At 48.1% G+C, this 22,219-nt stretch overlaps 1 protein-coding gene across 2 annotated transcripts in view; it reads left to right on the top strand.

The window, feature by feature from the left end:
• Nucleotides 1–22,219, top strand: part of LOC144506665 (1-acyl-sn-glycerol-3-phosphate acyltransferase gamma-like) — a 55,641-nt gene that overhangs the window by 14,367 nt on the left and 19,055 nt on the right. Inside the window, exons 1-4 of one of the 2 annotated variants that reach the window (XM_078233077.1) lie at nucleotides 92–207; nucleotides 15,288–15,512; nucleotides 18,303–18,472; nucleotides 19,480–19,641. In XM_078233077.1, coding sequence (XP_078089203.1) covers nucleotides 15,335–15,512; nucleotides 18,303–18,472; nucleotides 19,480–19,641 — 510 coding nt within the window. In that variant the 5' untranslated portion in view covers nucleotides 92–207; nucleotides 15,288–15,334. Of the gene's footprint in view, nucleotides 1–91; nucleotides 208–15,287; nucleotides 15,513–18,302; nucleotides 18,473–19,479; nucleotides 19,642–22,219 lie in introns of those variants that run through there. The other variant, XM_078233076.1, reaches the window with a different exon arrangement.

Here is a 22,219-nt window from a genome sequence, read left to right as displayed (position 1 = left end):
TCCTGCTGACATGCTGTGACATCAGGATGACTTCATGGCTGTTGGCAAACACGTCAGCTGTGTGTCCTTGGTTGACGTTCACCCTCGGGACTGACCACACGATAATCTAAGGCTGAAAGGGGGCAGATTGGAGAGCAGAGACCAGGGCCAATTTGTCAGCTTCTGGTTAACCGCTGATGCTGTCTGCTGGGCTCAACTGATCAAGCTGTAAGTGACAACAACTTGAAAGATGACTGTGGAGATTGGAAAGGTGTGTTTACAGTCAGCACAGCTATCAGCACCTCTTGTTCATGTTTCTCCTCAGTGCTGGTTTGGTGTTTGAGATGGTGCCATGCAGTATCCCAGTGACTAGATCGAGTAGAGATATTTATTCCAACACTTCTGGCCAATGTCATCTAGTTCAGCATCAGCTGTTATTGACTTGATGTTTACCTGTTTGTCTCGCTGATCAGATCTGCGACTGAGTGATTTCTAATCAGCGTCCTTCTTTCTCTGTCTCGCTCTGCCATGCCTTCTCCCAGTGAAAGCTGGCCCACCCGCTCTGTCATGATGTGGAGATGCCGGCGTTGGACTGGGGTAAGCACAGTAAGAAGTCTCACAACACCAGGTTAAAGTCCAACAGGTTTATTTGGTAGCAAATACCATAAGCTTTCGGAGCACTGCCCCTTCGTCAGATAGAGTGGATATCTGTTCTCAAACAGGGCACAGACACAGAAATCAAATTACAGAATACTGATTAGAATTAGATGATTTGCATTCTAATCAGTATTCTGTAATTTGATTTCTGTGTTTGTGCCCTGTTTGAGAACAGATATCCACTCTATCTGACGAAGGAACAGCGCTCCGAAAGCTTATGGTATTTGCTACCAAATAAACCTGTTGGACTTTAACCCGCTCTGTCACAGCTGCTGTGGTGTTTGTTGTCATATCCAGAGCGAGCCATGAGGACAGGAGAACTGCAGAGAGCAGATATTGCACTGGGGGCTCTGTCCAGGCACTGGGGGCTCTGTCCAGGCACTGGGGGCTCTGTCCAGGCACTGGGGGCTCTGTCCAGGCACTGGGGGCTCTGTCCAGGCACTGGGGGCTCTGTCCAGGCACTGGGGGCTCTGTCCAGGCACTGGGGGCTCTGTCCAGGCACTGGGGGCTCTGTCCAGGCACTGGGGGCTCTGTCCAGGCACTGGGGGCTCTGTCCAGGCACTGGGGGCTCTGTCCAGGCACTGGGGGCTCTGTCCAGGCACTGGGGGCTCTGTCCAGGCACTGGGGGCTCTGTCCAGGCACTGGGGGCTCTGTCCAGGCACTGGGGGCTCTGTCCAGGCACTGGGGGCTCTGTCCAGGCACTGGGCTGTATCTGGTTCATGTACAGCAAGAGGCCTGCTGACCTGGGACAGAAGCACTAACTAGTGGAAGGATGGGTCTCACTGGCTGCTCTGGTTTGGACAATCAGTTGCACTGTTGGATTTTGATCTCTGTCTGGGTGGACAGTTCACTGAATTCCCTAACATTAGATTGTGCCCTTCTGCATTTCCAGGATAGCCAGTACTTTTTAAATAGAACATGTCAGTGTAGAGCAGCAGTGAGTATGTACTCTGAACTGTAACTTGATCTTTCTCTGTTAGTGTGGCAATCTGCATCTTTATTTCCACCTGCCATGGTGGGATTTGAACCCAGTTCCCCAGCACATTACCCTGGGGCTCTGGATTACTAGACCAGTGACATTACCACTACACCACCACCTACCCAGGGAGTGATCTGAGTAATGCAGTGCATCGTACTTGGATTTTCAAAAGCCTTCAATGAGGGACCCCTGGTTAAGGAGCCAATCAAATGGCAGAATCAATGGCAAATTGGCTGAGAATGAGAGAGCAGAGATTCTAGGTGAAGGATAGTTATTCAAGTCCCCACACAGACCAGCTGTACTGAACACCCTGTATCTAGTGTTATATCAATGTTCACCTTCCACAAATATTCTAAAGGTACACGGTAGCACAGAGGTTATGTAACTCGGATCTGGACAGTTGAGATCCCGCCATAGTAGCTGGGGAGTTTAAATAAATGTGGAAAGAAAGCTTGTGTCTGTCATGGAGGTCACAAAAATCCTGCATTGATGTAAAAATGATGTGGAGATGCCGGCGTTGGACTGGGGTAAGCACAGTAAGAAGTCTCACAACACCAGGTTAAAGTCCAACAGGTTTATTTGGTAGCAAATACCATAAGCTTTCGGAGCACAGCTCCTTCGTCAGATGGAGTGGTTATTTGACGAAGGAGCTGTGCTCCGAAAGCTTATGGTATTTGCTACCAAATAAACCTGTTGGACTTTAACCTGGTGTTGTGAGACTTCTTACTTGATGTAAAAACCCATCTATTTAATTTAATGTCCTTTCAGGGGGAAATCTGCCCATCTTATCTGGTCTGATTGTGACTACTACCAAATAAACCTGTTGGACTTTAACCTGGTGTTGTTAAACTTACTGATTGTGACTCCCAGACCCACCCACAGCAATGTGAACGAGGGGGTGATTGTTTATTGAATGAAGGCGCTGGCTCTGGAGCGTATTGCCGACTTTAGCTCCTCCTCCTCCTCCATGTTCTTATTGTAGTTTCACCTTGCTGCTTTCAGGGCTGCTGAATGAATCATTTCTTTAGTCTCATCACTGTTCCATTTGTCCCTTCCACCATCCCTTCCGCCTTTATCGCGAGGGGGATAGAATATAAAAGCAGGGAGGTCTTGCTGCAACTGTACAAGGCACTGGTGAGGCCGCAACTGGAGTACTGTGTGCAGTTTTGGTCCCCTTATTTGCGAAAGGATATATTGGCCTTGGAGGGAGTGCAGAGAAGGTTCACCAGGTTGATACCGGAGATGAGGGGTGTAGCTTATGAGGAGAGATTAAACAGATTGGGTCTGTACTCGTTGGAGTTTAGAAGGATGAGGGGTGATCTTATAGAGACATATAAGATAATGAAGGGGCTGGATAGGGTAGAGGTGGAGAGATTCTTTCCACTTAGAAGGGAAACCAGAACTAGAGGCGACAGCCTCAAAATAAGGGGGGGGCGGTTCAGAACAGAGTTGAGGGGGAACTTCTTCTCTCAGAGGGTAGTGAATCTCTGGAATTCTCTGCCCATTGAAGTGGTGGAGGTTTCCTCGTTGAATATGTTTAAATCACAGGTAGATAGTTTTCTGATCGATAAGGGAATTAGGGGATATGGGGAGCAGGCGGGTAAGTGGAACTGATTCGCTTCAGGTCAGCCATGATCTTGTTGAATGGTGGGGCCGGCTCAAAGGGCCAGATGGCCTACTCCTGCTCCTATTTCTTATGTTCTTATCCCATTTAGATTTGGTCTGAGTGTGGCCTCCTCCCTTTGATGTCATCTCCAAACTTAGTTCCTGGCCCTAACGAGATCAGTTCTTGATGTTGTGGTGGTGAATGTGTCCAGGAGGACCACAATCTGCTGATATGTGGGGAAACTCCGAGAGAGAACATAGCAGAGCACAGTGCAGTGATATCAAAACAGAAAATGCTGGATAAACTCAGCAGGTTTGGCAGCATCTGTAGAAAGAGGCAGAGTTAATGTTTGGAGTCTGTATCACTAACCGTTTCTCTCTCCGCAGACGCTGCCAGACCTGTTGAGTTTTTCCAGCATTTGCTGTTTTTCTTTCAGATTTCCAGCAGCTGCTTGTGTTTAAGTGTTCAGCGTGACCTGATGCTGTCTCCCCAGTACGATTCTGGTACCTGCGTCAGCTGAATGTGTGTGGTTGGATAGATTTAGTCGTGGTGGAACAAGCCCCTGGGTGCAGCTTGCTGCTGTAAGGGTAAGGAGGTGGGCTGAACGGAATGCAGCAGCAGCCTCTGTGCACTGCCCCCAGTTTTACCTGTTGAGTGGGTTTTCTGGGTGCTGCGACTAGGTGGTCCTTCCTGTGCGAAAGCAGAGTTCCCCGAGTTTCCCAGAAGGGCAGTGAATGGCCAGTGTTGGCTCTTGTGACTGGGTGATGCTCTGTAACTTCTCTTCTTTTTGGCATGGTGATCTCTCTCTGTTTGAATGGTTGTTATTCTGGGCTGCAGTTTTTGGTTTCAGTCTATGTAACCTGTCACTTCCTCTGACACTGGGATTGTGAGACTGAAGAATTGAAATGTTAATTTGTTTTTAAACCAAGTCCCACACTGAGGAATCAAAGATGGTTTTCCACCCACTGTCTCTGTAATTCCATGTTGCTAGATTAGTCCCTGGGACAAGAGAGTAAGCTGAGCAGATATTCGCTGGAGTTTAAAAGAATGAGGTGATCTCCATACCGGGCGGTAACGTGGGCTGAAAATCCAGAGAGAATCGGCAAACAGATTCTCTCCGGAGAGAACACGTTCCACAATTTTCCCCATCCCCTTGCTGGGGATGTAGTGAGGTTCGCACCCACAAAGGGCGAGAACCTCATTTAAATGTATTTTAATATAATTACAGAATGGAGATCTGTAGCTCGTGGTGTTCCGCAGGGATCAGTGCTTGGATCTCTGTTGCTTGTAATATCTATAAATGATCTGGAGGAAAATGTGGGTAGTCTGATTAGTAAGTTTGCGGATGACATGAAGATTGGTGGAGTTGCTGAGTGCCGGGGATTGTCAGAGGATACAACAGGATAGAGATAGACTGGAGACTTGGGCACAGAAATGGCAGATGGAGTTTAATCCGGACACACACACACACCCCCCCCCCCCCCCCCCCACCCCCGCCATGCCCCCATGCCAACACTATAGTTAAGAAAGCCCACCAACGCCTCTACTTTCTCAGAACAAAGAACAATACAGCACAGGAACAGGCCCTTCGGCCCGCCAAGCCCGCGCCGCTCCCTGGTCCAAACTAGACCATTCTTTTGTCTCCCTCCATTCCCACTCCGTTCATGTGGCTATCTAGATAAGTCTTAAACGTTCCCAGTGTGTCCACCTCCACCACCTTGCCCGGCAGCGCATTCCAGGCCCCAACCACCCTCTGTGTAAAATACGTCCTTCTGATATCCGTGTTAAACCTCTTCCCCCCTCACCTTGAACCTATGACCCCTCGTGAACGTCACCAGCGATCTGGGAAAAAGCTTCCCACCGTTCACCCTATCTATGCCTTTCATAATTTTATACACCTCTATTAGGTCACCCCTCATCCTCCGTCTTTCCAGTGAGAACAACCCCAGTTTACCCAATCTCTCCTCATAACTAAGCCCTTCCATACCAGGCAACATCCTGGTAAACCTCCTCTGCACTCTCTCTAAAGCCTCCACGTCCTTCTGGTAGTGTGGCGACCAGAACTGGGTGCAGTATTCCAAATGCGGCCGAACCAACGTTCTATACAACTGCAACATCAGACCCCAACTTTTATACTCTGTGCCCTGTCCTATAAAGGCAACATGCCATATGCCTTATTCACTACCTTCTCCACCTGTGACGTCACCTTCAAGGATCTGTGGACTTGCACACCCAGGTCCCTCTGCGTATCTACACCCCTTATGGTTCTGCCATTTATCGTATAGCTCCCCCATACGTTAGTTCTACCAAAATGCATCACTTCGCATTTATCTGGATTGAACTCCATCTGCCATTTCTTTGCCCAAATTTCCAGCCGATCTATATCCTTCTGTAGCCTCTGACAATGTTCCTCACTATCTGCAAGTCCAGCCATTTTCGTGTCGTCCGCAAACTTACTGATCACCCCACTTACACCTTCTTCCAGATCGTTTATATAAATCACAAACAGCAGAGGTCCCAATACAGAGCCCTGCGGAACACCACGAGTCACAGGCATCCAGCCGGAAAAAGACCCTTCCACTACCACCCTCTGTCTTCTGTGACCAAGCCAGTTCTCCACACATCTAGCCACCTCCCCCTTTATCCCATGAGATCCAAACTTTTGCACCAACCTATCTTGAGGGACTTTGTCCAACGCTTTACTAAAGTCCATATAGACGACATCCACGGCCCTACCCTCGTCAACCATTCTAGTCACTTCTTCAAAAAAACTCCACCAGGTTAGTGAGGCATGACCTCCCTCTCACAAAACCATGCTGACTATCGTTAATGAGCTTATTCCTTTCTAAATGCGCATACATCCTATCTCTTAAGAATCCTCTCCAACAACTTCCCGACCACGGACGTCAAGCTCACCGGCCTATAATTTCCCGGGTTATCCTTCCTACCCTTCTTAAATAACGGGACCACATTAGCTATCCTCCAGTCCTCTGGGACCTCACTTGCGTCCAGTGATGAGACAAAGATTTGCGTCAGAGGCCCAGCGATTTCATCTCTCGTCTCCCTGAGCAGCCTGGGATAGATTCCATCAGGCCCTGGGGATTTGTCAGTCTTTATATTCCCTAAAAAACCTAACACTTCCTCCCTTGTAATGGAGATTTTCTCTAACGTGTCAACACTCCCCTCCGCGACACTCCCAGTCAACACATCCCTCTCTTTTGTGAATACCGACGCAAAGTATTCATTTAGGATCTCCCCTACTTCTTTGGGTTCTAAGCATAATTCCCCACTTTTGTCCCTGAGAGGTCCGATTTTTTCCCTGACAACCCTTTTGTTCCTAACGTATGAATAAAATGCCTTAGGATTCTCCTTAATCCTGTCTGCCAAGGATATTTCGTGACCCCTTTTTGCCCTTCTAATTCCTCGTTTGAGTTCTTTCCTACTTTCTTTGTATTCCTCCAGAGCTCCCTCCGTTTTTAGCTGCCTGGACCTAACGTACGCCACTCTTTTCTTTTTGACCAATCCCTCAATTTCCCTGGTTATCCACGGTTCTGGAATCCTACCCTTCCTATCCTTTTTTACAGGCACATGCCTGTCCTGTAGCCCTAACAACTGTTACTTAAAAGACTCCCCCATGCCAGATGTGGATTTACCCTCAAACAGCCTCTCCCAATCAACAGCTGCCACTTTCTGCCTAATCCCACTAAAGTTAGCCTTCCCCCAATCCAACACCTTACCCGTGGGACACCACTCATCCTTTTCCATCACTATCCTAAAGCTAACAGAATTGTGGTCACTATTTGCCACATGTTCCCCTACCGAAACTTTGAAGACCTGACCGGGCTCATTCCCCAGTACTAGGTCCAGTATAGCCCCCTCTCTAGTCGGGCTATCTACATATTGTTCCAAAGAACCTTCCTGTATGCATTTTACAAATGCCTCCCCATTCAGACTCCCAGCCCTACGCGATTTCCAGTCTATTCCAGGGAAATTGAAGTCTCCCACTACAACAACCCTATTTTTCCTGTATCTATCCATTATCTCCTGACAGATCCGTTCTTCCACTTCCCTTGGGCTGTTGGGGGGCCTGTAGTATACCCCCAACATAGTGACTGCGCCCTTCCTGTTTCTGGGCTCCACCCACAGTGACTTGTTACACGACCCCTCTGAATTGTCCTCCCTCTGTACCGCTGAAGACTAAGGAGATTTGGTATGTCCATTACGAATCTCACCAACGTTTAGAGATGCACCGTAGAAAGCATTCTTTCTGGCTGTATCACAGTGGCTCCTGCTCTGCCCAAGACCGCAAGGAACTACAAAAGGTCATGAGTGCAGCCCAGTCCATCACTCAAACCAGTCTCCCACCCACTGACTCTGTCTGCACTTCCCGCTGCCTCAGAAAAGCAGCCAGCATAATTAAGGACCCCACACACCCCGGACATTCTCTCTTCCGCCGCCTTCCTTCGGGAAAAAGTTGATCTTTCTCTGCACCCTAGATATGACGGTAACACTACATTCTGCACTCTCTCATTTCCTTCTCTATGAACGGTATGCTTTGTATAGCGTGCAAGAAACAATACTTTTCACTGTATGCTAATACATGTGACAATCAATCAAATCAATACAGAGGGATCTAAGTGTCGAGGTCTACAGTTCCCTAAAATGGTTACACAGGTGGCCAAGGTGATTAAGGCGGCATATGGTATGCTTGCTTTCATCAGCCGGGTCATTGAGTGCAAGAGTTGGGAAATCATGTTGCAGCTATATAAAACATTGGTTAGGCCGCATTTGGAGTGTTGTGTACAGTTCTGGTCACCACACTACCAGAGGGATGAGGAAGCTTTGGAGAGAGTGCAAAGAAGGTTCACCAGGATGCTGCCTGGTCTCGAGGGTGTTGCTATGAGGAGAGGTTGAATAAACTAGGATTGTTTTCACTGGAAAGATGGAGGCTGAGGGGAGACCTGATAGAGGTCTGCAAAATTATGAGAGGCACAGACAGGGTGGATCGTCAGAGGCTTTTTCCCAGAGTGGAAGTGTTAATTACAAGGGGGCGCAGGTTCAAGGTGAGAGGGGGAAGGTTGAAGGAAAATGTGCGGGGAAGGTTTTTCACGCAGAGAGTGGTGGGTGCCTGGAACGCGCTGCCAGAGGAGGTGGTGGAAGCAGGCACATTAACAACATTTAAGAGGCATCTGGACGAGTACATGAATAGGGAGGGAATAGAGGGAAACGGACCGAGTAAGGGCAGAAAGTTTTATTTTAGTTTAGTTCAGGCATCATGATCAGCACAGGCTTGGAGGGCCGAAGGGTCTGTTCCTGTGCTGTGGGTCATTGAATTCAGTATTTCTGACCTTGTCTTCAACTAGCTTAGTGTGGAACCTGAGCAAGAAAGAATTTGCATTTCATTAGCACCTTTTGTGACCTCAGGATGTCACATTTGACAGCAAATCGAGTACTTTCAGGATTTTGGAAGTGTAATTGTTGTTATGCAGCAGCTAAATGGGGCTATAGCAAACTGCTCCAAACAGAGTTGTGGAAATGAGAGGACTTATTCTGTGCTGTTTGTGCAGGAAACCAGAGAGGAGCACTCCACAACTGTTCAAACAGAAGCCCCAGTACATGTTCAGACCACCCGACAGCGCAGGCAGGATCTCTGTTAAACATTGTATCCAAAATGAAGACCCTCTGACAGTGCGGCACTCCCTCAGCACCCGCCCTCTGACAGTGCGGCACTCCCTCAGCACCCGCCCTCTGACAGTGCGGCACTCCCTCAGCACCCGCCCTCTGACAGTGCGGCACTCCCTCAGCACCCGCCCTCTGACAGTGCGGCACTCCCTCAGCACCCGCCCTCTGACAGTGCGGCACTCCCTCAGCACCCGCCCTCTGACAGTGCGGCACTCCCTCAGCACCCGCCCTCTGACAGTGCGGCACTCCCTCAGCACCCGCCCTCTGACAGTGCGGCACTCCCTCAGCACCCGCCCTCTGACAGTGCGGCACTCCCTCAGCACCCGCCCTCTGACAGTGCGGCACTCCCTCAGCACCCGCCCTCTGACAGTGCGGCACTCCCTCAGCACCCGCCCTCTGACAGTGCGGCACTCCCTCAGCACCCGCCCTCTGACAGTGCGGCACTCCCTCAGCACCCGCCCTCTGACAGTGCGGCACTCCCTCAGCACCCGCCCTCTGACAGTGCGGCACTCCCTCAGCACCCGCCCTCTGACAGTGCGGCACTCCCTCAGCACCCGCCCTCTGACAGTGCGGCACTCCCTCAGCACCCGCCCTCTGACAGTGCGGCACTCCCTCAGCACCCGCCCTCTGACAGTGCGGCACTCCCTCAGCACCCGCCCTCTGACAGTGCGGCACTCCCTCAGCACCCGCCCTCTGACAGTGCGGCACTCCCTCAGCACCCGCCCTCTGACAGTGCGGCACTCCCTCAGCACCCGCCCTCTGACAGTGCGGCACTCCCTATGCTCCAGCCTCTTAATTTGGGTTGGAAGCCAGACACCTGAGCCAGGGGTGAGTGGTTCCCACTTAGTAACAGCCGCTAAGACAGTCAGGAAGAGTAGGTGTTGATCCTCCCCAACCTCTTGTTTTGGGTTCTGCTGCAGCTGATAGTGACTGATTATCCTGTAGAGAAACTGTTTGACAACTGCCTTGTTCACGAAGGATTTGCTGATGTGCCAGTGAACCTGTTTCGTTATCAGCAGCTAAGCCTCCTGTTACTTAGCAACACTGTTTTGTACAGTTCCTTTTCTTTACTTGAAGCCTAGAGAGGGAGCAATGCGGAAAATGTTGCTGCAGATGGAGGTCACCAATTACAACGCACCGTTGGCTTTGAGTTGTGTTACAGAGGTTTCCTGGAAACCCAACTCTTCACCGCTCGTTGTTAACACTCAGTAAGGGGCCTGTATGAACTGTGACAAGTTTATATTTCCCCTGCTCTGACGTTGTGGTCCTGGCTACTGTTGGAGAAGCTGCTCTCACACAATACATTGAGTATGCACTGGAATGCACTGCCTGGGAGGGTGCTGAAGGCGGGATGCCTCACATCCTTTAACAAGTACCTGGATGAGTACTTGGTACGCCATAACATTCAAGGCTATGGGTCAAGTGCTGGCAAGTGGGATTAGGTGGGCAGGTCAGGGCCTTTCATGCGTCAGTGCAGACTCGATGGGCCGAAGGGCCTCTTCTGATTTGATTTATTATACAGTGAAAAGCATTGTTTCTTACGCTCTATACAGATAGCACATACTGTTCATAGAGAAGGAAACGAGAGAATGCAGATTGTAAAGTTACAGTCATAGCTAGGGTGTAGAGAAAGATCAGCTTAATGCAAGGTAGGTCCATTCAAAAGTCTGACAGCAACAGGGAAGAAGCTGTTCTTGAGTCAGTTAGTACGTGACCTCAGAGTTTTGTATCTGCACTGTAGTATTCTGTGATTCTGAGTAATTTACCAAGTCTTGTATTATTTTGTCACTTGCTCAGAATCTCTCTCTCTCTCTCTCTCTCTCTCTAAAGGGAAGCTGTACTTCCTGCTGGGGCCTGATTCATTCCAGTTAGTTACCAGACTTTATTCTTTACTGCTTCTCAAATCCTTTTGATTTTTATCCGACTTCAGAATTGGACCCCTATTTTAAGCTGTTAATCATGTATAACAGTTTGTACGCTGAGTTACTCCACAATGATACTCTGAAGCTTTTGGCAGTGAGGGCACTTTCAGCTGTTGTATGTGATCATGTGCACATTCTCTCACACTGCACAGTGTCAAGTGTAAAAAATAGGATTCGCCCCTCCAGCTTGCTCTGCTGCTCAGTACAATCGTGGAAACTCCTCAGCTTCCTCTCCATTTTCCCGCAGGCTTCCCATTCCCCTTAATTCCCTGAAAGACTCAAACTCTCTATCCCAGCCTTAAATCAATTCAGCGATGGAGAATCCACAATTCTCTGGGGTAGAGAACCCTGATCAAGTGGGCTACTTGGTCCTGGATGGTGTTGAGCTTCTCAAGTGTTGGAGCTGCACTCATCCCGACAAGTAGACAGTATTCCATCATATTCCTGACTTGTGCCTTGTAGATGGTGCACAGGCTTTGGGGAGTCAGGAGGTGCATTTATCGCTGAAGGACTCCCAGCCTCTGAGCTGCTCTGGGAGCCACTGTATTTATACGACAATCCAGTTGAGTTTCTGGTCAAGGATGTTGATGGTGGGGGATTCAGCAATAGTAATGCCATTGATTGTCAAGGGCGATGGTTAGATTCTCTCTCATTGGGGATGGTCATTCCTTGGCACATGTGATTTGAATGTTCTTTGCCACTTGTCAGCTCGAGCCTGGACATTGTCCAGGTCTTGCTGCATGGTTGCCCTTTGTGTGAAACAGTGCCTTTTGACATCGCATCTCAATAGCTCTAATTTAAGGTTCTGTCCCCTTGTTCTGGATCACTGCATCAGAAAAAATAGTTTCTCTAACTGCACTCCCATCTCCTTTAATCATCTTAAACAGATGAATTAGATTATCCCTTAATCTTTTAAACTCAAGGGAATATACATACACCTGTTCATGCAACCTGTCCTCATAAATCTCACCCTCAGTATTTGGCCCTGGCTAGCTCCATCATTCAATGCTGTGTTGCTGGGATTTCCTTTCAGATTCATTTATTGATATTTTCTGGATGTATAACCAACCAGAGGTAACCATTTAGTATGGGAAAAGTTTGCTCTATTAATCTCTAGCTGTTTGCTCGAGAATAGAGAAGGTTATAGGTTAAAATCTTTTAGATTAAGGCAAGGTTTGATAAGATGTTTCCACTTATGGAGACAGCAAAACTAAGAATCTTAATCTAAGACTGTTAAGTAAGTAGACTTCTTACTGTGCCCACCCCAGTCCAACGCCGGCATCTCTATAAGATTGTTAATGAATCCAGGGAGCAATTATGCAGAGGTATCACAAAGAATAGTTGAGTCTCAGAGTTTTGACACACTTAAGGTGAAGTTAGATCAATATGTAAGGGAGAAAGGTATCAAGAATATGCTGATTGGATTGTTGAATGAGGATGGGAACACATACACTGGCATAGATGAGTTTCTGTGCTGTGACTTCTGTATGAATTGATCTTGCAGCTCCAGTGTTTTCTGAATTGAATTGGGATAACAGTGTATCATGATGGACTTTTACCTAGAATGTGCAGTGTAGAAACAGGCCACTCAGCCCGACTGGTCTGTGCTGGTACTTATAACCCCACCTGAGCCGCCTTCCATTCTATTGCCTCTCACTATAGCAGCATAAGCTTCAATTCCTTTCTCTCTCAGTATTTACCTAGCTTCCCCTTCAATGTATCTGCACTATTCACCTCAAACACTCCCTGTGGGAGCGAGTGGGCTCCACATTCTCCCCACTCTCTGGATAAAGAAGTTTCTCCGGAATTCCCCATTGGATTTATTAGTGACTATCATCCATTTAGGTTCCTTATTTTTGGACTCCACATAGCAGAAATATTTTCTCTACATATAACCTATTAATATTCTGCACAGGCTAACGCACCCTCTGCTCCCTTTCACAACCTCTGGCAAGTTTATTTGGGGCCGTTCAGATCTCCCATGGTTGCTATTCCATGTCTTTAGCTCCACATTTCTCCCCCCAGTAGCCTTCCACAGTGAGCTGGTCTATACTTTCCCACTATCATTGTGGTCCATCTCTCTTAACCCATCTGGATTCTGTTTCTACATAAATGTTCCCTTTCCAAATTTCTCTTTAGTTGTGTGAGCTGTGGGATCTTTGCACCCTGTGATAAACGAGAGAATTCCACAATAATAGAAATAGAATCGATGGCTTGTTTCCTTGTCTCTTATGATCTGTGTGCTGGGCTGCCTCTGTATTAAACAGCACTGTAATACAATGCTTCTGGTTTATGGAAAGGAGTCAGTTACATCAGTGTGAATAGCTGCTGCCCAAGATCCCTTACACAGTGCTCAACAAACAGCAACATCCTTTCAGAGAGAAACAACTATGGAAAGTATCGCTGACCCTGGGAACAGACACACGGCAACAGTCCTGTTTACACACTGAGAATTGAGGGACAGTACACTTCAGAAATCAGCTCCAGTGATTCACTCATCAACTGGGCAGGGAGAGAGGTAATGTGGAGATGCCGGCGTTAGACTGGGGTAAGCACAGTAAGAAGTCTCACGACACCAGGTTAAAGTCCAACAGGTTTATTTGGTAGCATAAGCCACAAGCTTTCGGAGCGCTGCCCCTTCGTCAGGTGAGTGGGAGTTCTGTTCACAAACGGGGCATATAAAGGGACAAACTCAATGTACAAAATAATGATTGGAATGCGAGTCTTTACAGGTAATCACGTCTTAAAGGTACAGACAATGTGAGTGGAGAGAGGGTTAAGCACAGGTTAAAGAGATGTGCATTGTCTCCAGCCAGGACAGTTAGTGAGATTTTGCAAGCCCAAGCAGGTCGTGGGGGTTACAGATAATGTGACATGAACCCAAGATCCCGGTTGAGGCCGTCCTCATGTGTGCGGAACTTGGCTATCAGTCTCTGCTCAGCGACTCTGCGTTGTCGTGTGTCGTGAAGGCCGCCTTGGAGAACGCTGACTGAAGATCAGAGGCCAAATGCCCGTGACCGCTGAAGTGTTCTCCAAAAGGAAGAGTGTTCTCCTCCTATTGGGGAACACTTCAGCGGTCACGGGCATTCGGCCTCTGATCTTCGGGTAAACGTTCTCCAAGGCGGCCTTCACGACACACGACAATGCAGAGTCGCTGAGCAGAAACTGATAGCCAAGTTCCGCACACATGAGGACGGCTTCAACCAGGATCTTGGGTTCATGTCACACTATCTGTAACCCCCACGACTTGCCTGGGCTTGCAAAATCTCACTAACTGTCCCGGCTGGAGACAATACACATCTCTTTAACCTGTGCTTAACCCTCTTTCCACTCACATTCCCTATACCTTTAAGACTTGATTACCTGTAAAGAATCACATTCCAACCATTATTTTGTAAATTGAGTTTGTGTCTTTATATGCCCTGTTTGTGAACAGAACTCCCACTCACCTGATGAAGCTAGTGGCTTGTGCTACCAAATAAACCTGTTGGACTTTAATCTGGTGTTATGAGACTTCTTACAGGGAGAGAGAGCCAGATGACCCATCCTAGAATCAATGGCAGAGCCTGCCTACAATGGGTGTGATACAGTCTTGGCTTTGTGGTCCTAAACAGCAGTAAGGTCATAAGGGATAGGAGCAGGAGTAGTTAACTTGGCTCCTCAAGCCTACTCTGCCATTCAATAAGATCATGGCTGCTCTCATCTCGGTCCCATCTCCACTTTCCTGTGGGGCCCCCATAACCCTGGTGGAGCTAAACTCTGTCTAACTCAGCCTTGAATGTTTTCAATGTCCAAGCCTCCTCCGCTCTCTCAGGAAGAGAATTCCAAAGATTAGCAACGCTTGGAGGGAAAATATTTCTCCTCGCCTCCATCTTAAATGGGAAACTCCTCAAATTAAACTGTGGCCCCTATTCTAGATTACTGTACAAGGGAAAAAAAACACTCTTTCAGAATCCACCCTGTCAGGTCCCCTCAGAATCTGATGTGTTACAATAAGATCCCCTTATTTTTCAGAAATCCAATGGATACAGGCCCACCCGTCTCAACCTTTCTTCATAAGATAGCCCCTTTATCCAGGGAATTAGTCTTGTGAATGACATAAAAGTCATTGCATTGTTCTTCCACTGATGCCGACCATCAAACCACTCCCAACTCCATCCCGGTTTCTCTCTCTCTCTCCTTTCACTTCAGCCCCAGCTGCTGCCTCCCTCCCCCATGCCACCATTTAACCTCCAACTTCACCCAACTCCTGTCTGCCCCCCCTCCCCCCCCCAATTTGAAAGTGTTTCCAGTGCCAGGTAGGATGATATCGGAGGACACCGTTTGAAGATAATTGGTGAAATATCTGAACGATGATGTGAGATTAGAGGGTGGACTGAGTACCCTCCACCTTTCTTGTGAAATGGTATCACGGTGCCGGAGTGAGGGTTAAATTGATGGCTTGTTCTTCTGTCTGTTGCAGGACGGTAATTCTGAGTGAGGGGCCTTGTAAACGTTTCTGATTAAAAGATGAGTGTGATCGCCTACCTGAAGACGCAGTTCATCGTTCACCTATTACTTGGATTTGTGTTTGTTGTCAGTGGCTTGTTCATCAACTTCATCCAACTGTGCACCCTCCCGATCTGGCCAATCAACAAGCAGCTATATCGGCATCTCAACTGTCGGCTCGCTTACTCTCTTTGGAGCCGTGAGTATTCATCGCGGTCCTCTCCTTGGCCTGACAGTGCTGAGCACACATTTCGGATTTACTGGGATTGGGAGATGCAGTCGTGGCCCATTCCTGTAAAAATCCTGTTCATAGTTGGCTCAATTCCCACATGTTTCATCCTTACTCTCAAGCACCAGCACACCCGTAACAAAATGGGGCTGCTTCACTGAACGGAAAGCTATCCCTGAGTCGATATGGTTCCGCTTGGAGACTGAGATATATCATACATGTATTTACCTGATGTTAACCTTGTACCTGTCCTGGGAGTGTTTGATGGGGGCAGTATGAAGGGAGCTTTACTTTACTCTGTATCTAACCCCGTGCTGTACCCGTCCTGGGAGTGTTTGATGGGAACAGTGTATCATAGAAACCCTACAGTGCAGAAAGAGGCCACTGGGCCCATCAAGTCTGCACCGACCACAATCTCACCCAGGCCCTACCCCCATATCCCTACATATTTACCTGCTAATCCCGCTAACCTACGCATCTCAGGACACTAAGGGGCAATTTTTTAGCATGGCCAATCGACCTAACCCGCACATCTTTGGGAGGAAACCGGAGCACCCGGAGGAAACACATGCAGACACGAGGAGAATGTGCAAACTCCACACAGACAGTGACCCAAGCCAGGAATCGGACTCAGGTCCCTGGAGCTGTGAAGCAGCAGTGCTAACCACTGTGCTACCGTGCTGTAGAGTCATAGAGGTTTACAGCATGGAAACGGGTCCTTCGGCCCAACTTGTCCATGCCGCCCTTCTTTTTAAAACACCTAAACTAATCCCAATTGCCCGCATTTGGCCCATATCCCTCTATACCCATCGTACCCATGTAACTCTCTCAATGCTTTTTAAAAGATAAGATTGTACCCGCCTCTACTACTACCTCTGGCAGCTTGTTCCAGACACTCACCACCCTCTGTGTGAAAAAATTGCCCCTCTAGACACTTTTGTATCTCTCCCCTCTCATTTTAAACCTATGACCTCTAGTTTTAGACTCCCCTACCTTTGGGAAAAGATATTGATCATCTAGCTGATCTATGCCCCTCATTATTTTATAGACCTCTATACGGTCACCCCTCAGCCTCCTACGTTCCAGAGAAAAAAGTCCCAGTCTATCCAGCCCCTCCTCATAACTCAATCCATCAAGTCCCGGTAGCATCCTAGTAAATCTTTTCTGCACTCTTTCTAGTTTAATAATATCCTTTCCATAATAGGGTGACCAGAATTGCACACAGTATTCCAAGTGTGGCCTTACCAATGTCTTATACAACTTCAACAAGACGTCCCAACTCCTGTATTCAATGTTCTGACCGATGAAACCAAGCATGCCGAATGCCTTCTTCACCACTCTGTCCACCTGTGACTCCACTTTCAAGGAGCTATGAACATGTACCCCTAGATCTCTCTGTTCTGTAACTCTCCCCAATGCCCAACCATTAACTGAGTAAGTCCTGTCCTGGTTCAATCTACCAAAATGCATTACCTCGCATTTATCTAAATTAAACTCCATCTGCCATTCGTCAGCCCACTGGCCCAATTGATCAAGATCCCGCTGCAATTGGAGATAGCCTTCCTCACTGTCCACCATGCCACCAATCTTGGTGTCATCTGCAAACTTACTAACCATGCCCCCTATATTCTCATCCAAATCATTAATATAAATGACAAATAACAGTGGGCCCAGCACTGATCCCTGCGGCACACCGCTGGTCACAGGCCTCCAGTATGAAAAACAACTCTCTACAACCACCCTCTGGCTTCTGTCAAGAACAGTAAGAAGTCATTCTGTCAAGAAGCCAATTTTGTATCCATTCAGATATCTCACCCTGGATATCATGAGATTTAACTTTATGCAACAACCTACCATGCGGTACTTTGTCAAAGGCCTTTACCCTGAGTGGGCTTTACTCTGTATCTAACCCCGTGCTGTACCTCTTCTGGGAGTGTTTGATGGGGACAGTGTAGGTGGAGCTTTACTCTGTATCTAACCCTGTGCTGTACCTGTCCTGGGAGTGTTTGATGGGGACAGTGTAGAGAGAGCTTTACTCTGCCCCCATCAAACACTCCCAGGACAGGTACAGCACGGGGTTAGATACAATGTTGGGGGAGCTTTACTCTGTATCCAACCCCATGCTGTACCTGTCCTGGGAGTGTTTGATGGGGAGAGTGTAGAGGGAGATTTTTGGCCACAACGCACTGGCGAAAGTTTCCAAGAACTCCAAATAATAGAAGTTTTCAATAATGACTGGGTTTCTGCTGGGTTTCTTGATGTTGAAACATTGCTGCCAGTGAGTAACATTTCAAGATCAGAACAGAGAACAGTACAGCACAGGAAACAGGACCTTCGGCCCTCCAAGCCTGTGCCGCTCCTTGGTCCAACTAGACCAATCGTTTGTATCCCTCCATTCCCAGGATGCTCATGTGACTATCCAGGTAAGTCTTAAACGATGTCAGCGTGTCTGCCTCCACCACCCTACTTGGCAGCGCATTCCAGGCCCCCACCACCCTCTGTGTAAAAAACGTCCCTCTGATGTCTGAGTTATACCTCGCCCCTCTCAGCTTGAGCCCGTGACCCCTCGTGATCGTCACCTCAGATACTCTTCCACGTTGTCTTCCAGCAAATGGCTCAGAACATGTTTTACTCCCTGTCCTTGATCGGTGTTTCTGGTTTTAATTCTCTCTTCTGGCCAGCTGGATTGATGTGTGTCTTGGTCTATTTGTGCTCCTGATGTGCTTGTTAATCTGGGCTCTTTGCTCTCTGTGTCTATAGAGCTGGTTTTGCTGCTGGAATGGTGGTCAGGCACCGAATGTACGCTTTTCACTGACCAAGCCACGGTGGACAAATTTGGCAAAGAGCATGTTATTGTCATCTTAAATCACAATTTTGAGATTGACTTCCTCTGCGGTTGGACCATGTGCGAGAGACACGGCATCCTAGGGGTCAGTAACACTAACCTTTTGATCTCTTTTGCTTTCTTCCGAGGCCTGTGGGATAGGAGACTGTCCCGCATGCTCCTGTTTTAATTTGATTCCCCATTCTTTTCTCGCTGCTCAGAGCAGGGACTTTACAATTGGTTTAGAATCTGTTGCTACTAATCCCTCTGATTTTATGTTTTATTTTGCAGTGTCTGGGTGATGATCGCAATAAACGCTAATGAACTGTGCCAGAACTGAAAAGGTTCTAGGAGGGTGATGGGAGTGTTAATATAGCTAAAAGCATGAAACAACACCCACCATTGTGAGTGTAGCTGGGTTGAACATTTGGCAGTGAGGGCTAGAGGCCTGGTCAGTGAGGTTTTGGATACGCTTGGCTTGTTGGGTGATGTGTGGTGGGGGCAGAGGGTGTGGGAGGACAGGAGTGCAGTGTGGGTGTCTACGGATCGGAGAAGTGGTATTGCCTTATCAATTACATTGTTATAGTTTGTTCATTTTTAAAACATTTATCTTGCAGGAAGTGAGCTGGCTGGGCCAGCATTTATTGCTGATATCTAATTGCCCTTTGAGAAGGTGGTGGTGAGCTATCTTCTTGAACCGCTAATTCCAGAGGTGTAGGTACACCTACAGTGCTGTTAGGGAGGGAGTATGAGGAATGTGACCCAGCGACAGTGAAGATATGTTTCCTTTAAACTTTTGTCCTTTGCTACAGTGCCTCTTTAAGGGGATATCACTTTGTTAATTGGTTTATTTAATTGGTTTGTTTATTTAAAAGAACATTATAAATGGGGATAGCTGGGACCCTGGATTTGGGCAAGGAGTATTTACACTGGACAAAGTCAACAAACTCAGCAAGAAAAGTTTGTCTCTTAGTTTTGACTTCAACAAGTGGCTAGAATCCTGTTAAACAAGGAACAGAGTGGTGTTGAGAGGGCAAGGTGTGTGGTCAGAATTTCCAGTTGTCCTGTATTGCTTAGCCGTGCCTGTTTTATTCATTTCTCTGATGTTTACAGAGCTCCAAAGTGTTGGCAAAGAAGGAACTGCTGTATGTGCCGCTGATTGGGTGGACGTGGTATTTCCTGGAGATTGTCTTTTGTAAACGGCGTTGGGATGAAGACAGAGACACAGTTGTGAATGGACTAAAGGCTTTGCGCGACTACCCAGAATATATGTGGGTGAGTACACAACTCTGGCCACTGCCCAGTGGGGCACTGCTTTGAAACAACAAACACCAGTACAAGAGAGAAACTAAGATACCTAGTGGAACAAATATGGAATTCCTGAAAAGCTATGGAGTCCTTATAGCACTTGGAGCAGTGTTGAGGGAGCTTTATCAAGCCCCGTGCTGTACCTGTCCTGGGAGTGTTTGATGGGAATGATGTGGAGATGCCGGCGTTGGACTGGGGTGAACACAGTAAGAGTTTTAACAACACCAGGTTAAAGTCCAACAGGTTTATTTGGTAGCAAATACCATTAGCTTTCGGAGCGCTGCTCCTTCGTCAGATGGAGTGGAAATCTGCTCTCAAACAGGGCACAGAGACACAAACTCAAGTTACAGAATACTGATTAGAATGCGAGTCTCGACAGCCAACCAGATCTTAAAGATACAGACAATGTGAGTGGAGGGAGCATTAAGCACAGGTTAAAAGAGAGATGTGTATTGTCTCCAGACAGGACAGCCAGTGAGATTCTGCAAGTCCAGGAGGCAAGCTGTGGGGGTTACTGATAATGTGACATAATCCCAACATCCCGGTTTAGGCCGTCCTCATGTGTGTGGAACGTGGCTATCAGTTTCTGCTCAGCGACTCTGCGCTGTCGTGTGTCGTGAAAGTTTTCTCGAACGTTTCAGTTTTTTGCTGCTGGATCCTAAAAGCTTCCCAGTGCTCTGGTCTCCCACAATCCCTTGCCACTTTGTATACCCTGCTTTTCAACTGAGCATTATCCTTGTCCTCCCTTGTCAACCATAGATTTAGCCTCTTTCTCATGGGTACCCTCTTACTGATTGGGATAATCTCCTGCTGAGCATCTGGGACCAGCTGTTTGAATATCTGCCACTGCACGTCTATTGACCTATATCTTAGCTTGTTCACCTTAGACAACTCTTTCCTCACACCATTATAATTGTCCTTATTTAAGTTGAAGACACTGGTTATGGACCTAAGGTGTTCACCCTCAAACTGTATCTGGAATTCTATCATATTTGGTCACTATCTCCTCGGGGATCCTTAACCACAAGATCCCTCATTAATCCCTCTTCATTACATAAAACCAAATCTAAAATAGCCCTTTCCCGGGGAGGGAAAAAACAATCCCTGATCCACTTCACAAATTCTTCTTCGCTAGCCTGGCTGGTTTGGTTTGTCCAATCAATATACAGATTAAAATCTCCCATGAAAATTGCACTTCCCTTCAAACATGACATTTCCCCATTTATGCTCTGACCTTTTGAAAGGTCACATTTTGGGGGTGTATAGATCTCTCCCACCCTTGAAAGGAAGGTTTAGTACTGGCAAAGATCATGAATGAATAAAACAATGTTAAGATAATTTTACCCAAATGTAGTGGCCTTAAAGACAACATGATGAATTTTTCTATTCTCGGAGAGGTAACTTCCAAAGCAGTTCCAGAACACTGGGTTTAAAGATCAAATAGAAAAAATATATTTCAGGAAAAATTGAGGACTGAGTTAGGAAGAGAGGTCATGTGACATTCTGAAGAGCGTGTTGTGCTGGTAAGCAGCATCCAGCCACCCAGTGTGTGTGGGACCCGTACCCCAGTGAGAGTCAGTGCGTGTGGAACCTGTACCCCAGTGAGAGTCAGTGTGTGTGGAACCCGTACCCCAGTGAGAGTCAGTGTGTGTGGAACCTGTACCCCAGTGAGAGTCAGTGTGTGTGGAACCCGTACCCCAGTGAGAGTCAGTGCATGTGGAACCCGTACCCCAGTGAGAGTCACTGTGTGGGGGACCCGCATCCCAGTGAGAGTCAGTGTGTGGGGGACCCGCATCCCAGTGAGAGTCAGTGCGTGAGGGACCCGTACCCCAGTGAGAGTCAGTGTGTGTGGGACCCGTACCCCAGTGAGAATCAGTGTGTGAGGGACCCGTACCCCAGTGAGAGTCAGTGCGTGAGGAACCCGTACCCCAGTGAGAGTCAGTGTGTGTGGGACCCGTACCCCAGTGAGAGTCAGTGCGTGAGGGACCCGTACCCCAGTGAGAGTCAGTGTGTGTGGGACCCGTACCCCAGTGAGAGTCAGTGTGTGGGGGACCCGTACCCCAGTGAGAGTCAGTGTGTGAGGGACCCGTACCCCAGTGAGAGTCAGTGCGTGAGGGACCCGTACCCCAGTGAGAGTCAGTGTGTGGGGGACCCGTACCCCAGTGAGAGTCAGTGTGTGAGGGACCCGTACCCCAGTGAGAGTCAGTGCGTGAGGGACCCGTACCCCAGTGAGAGTCAGTGTGTGTGGGACCCGTACCCCAGTGAGAGTCAGTGTGTGTGGGACCCGTACCCCAGTGAGAGTCAGTGTGTGTGGGACCCGTACCCCAGTGAGAGTCAGTGCGTGTGGGACCCGTACCCCAGTGAGAGTCAGTGTGTGTGTGGGACCCGTACCCCAGTGAGAGTCAGTGCATGTGGGACCCGTACCCCAGTGAGAGTCAGTGTGTGTGGGACCCGTACCCCAATGAGAGTCAGTGTGTGTGTGTGGGACCCGTACCCCAGTGAGAGTCAGTGTGTGTGGGACCCGTACCCCAGTGAGGGTCAGTGT

This window comes from Mustelus asterias, chromosome 17, assembly GCF_964213995.1.
Source record: "Mustelus asterias chromosome 17, sMusAst1.hap1.1, whole genome shotgun sequence".
NCBI lineage: Eukaryota > Metazoa > Chordata > Chondrichthyes > Carcharhiniformes > Triakidae > Mustelus > Mustelus asterias.
This window is presented reverse-complemented; position numbering and strand designations above follow the sequence as displayed.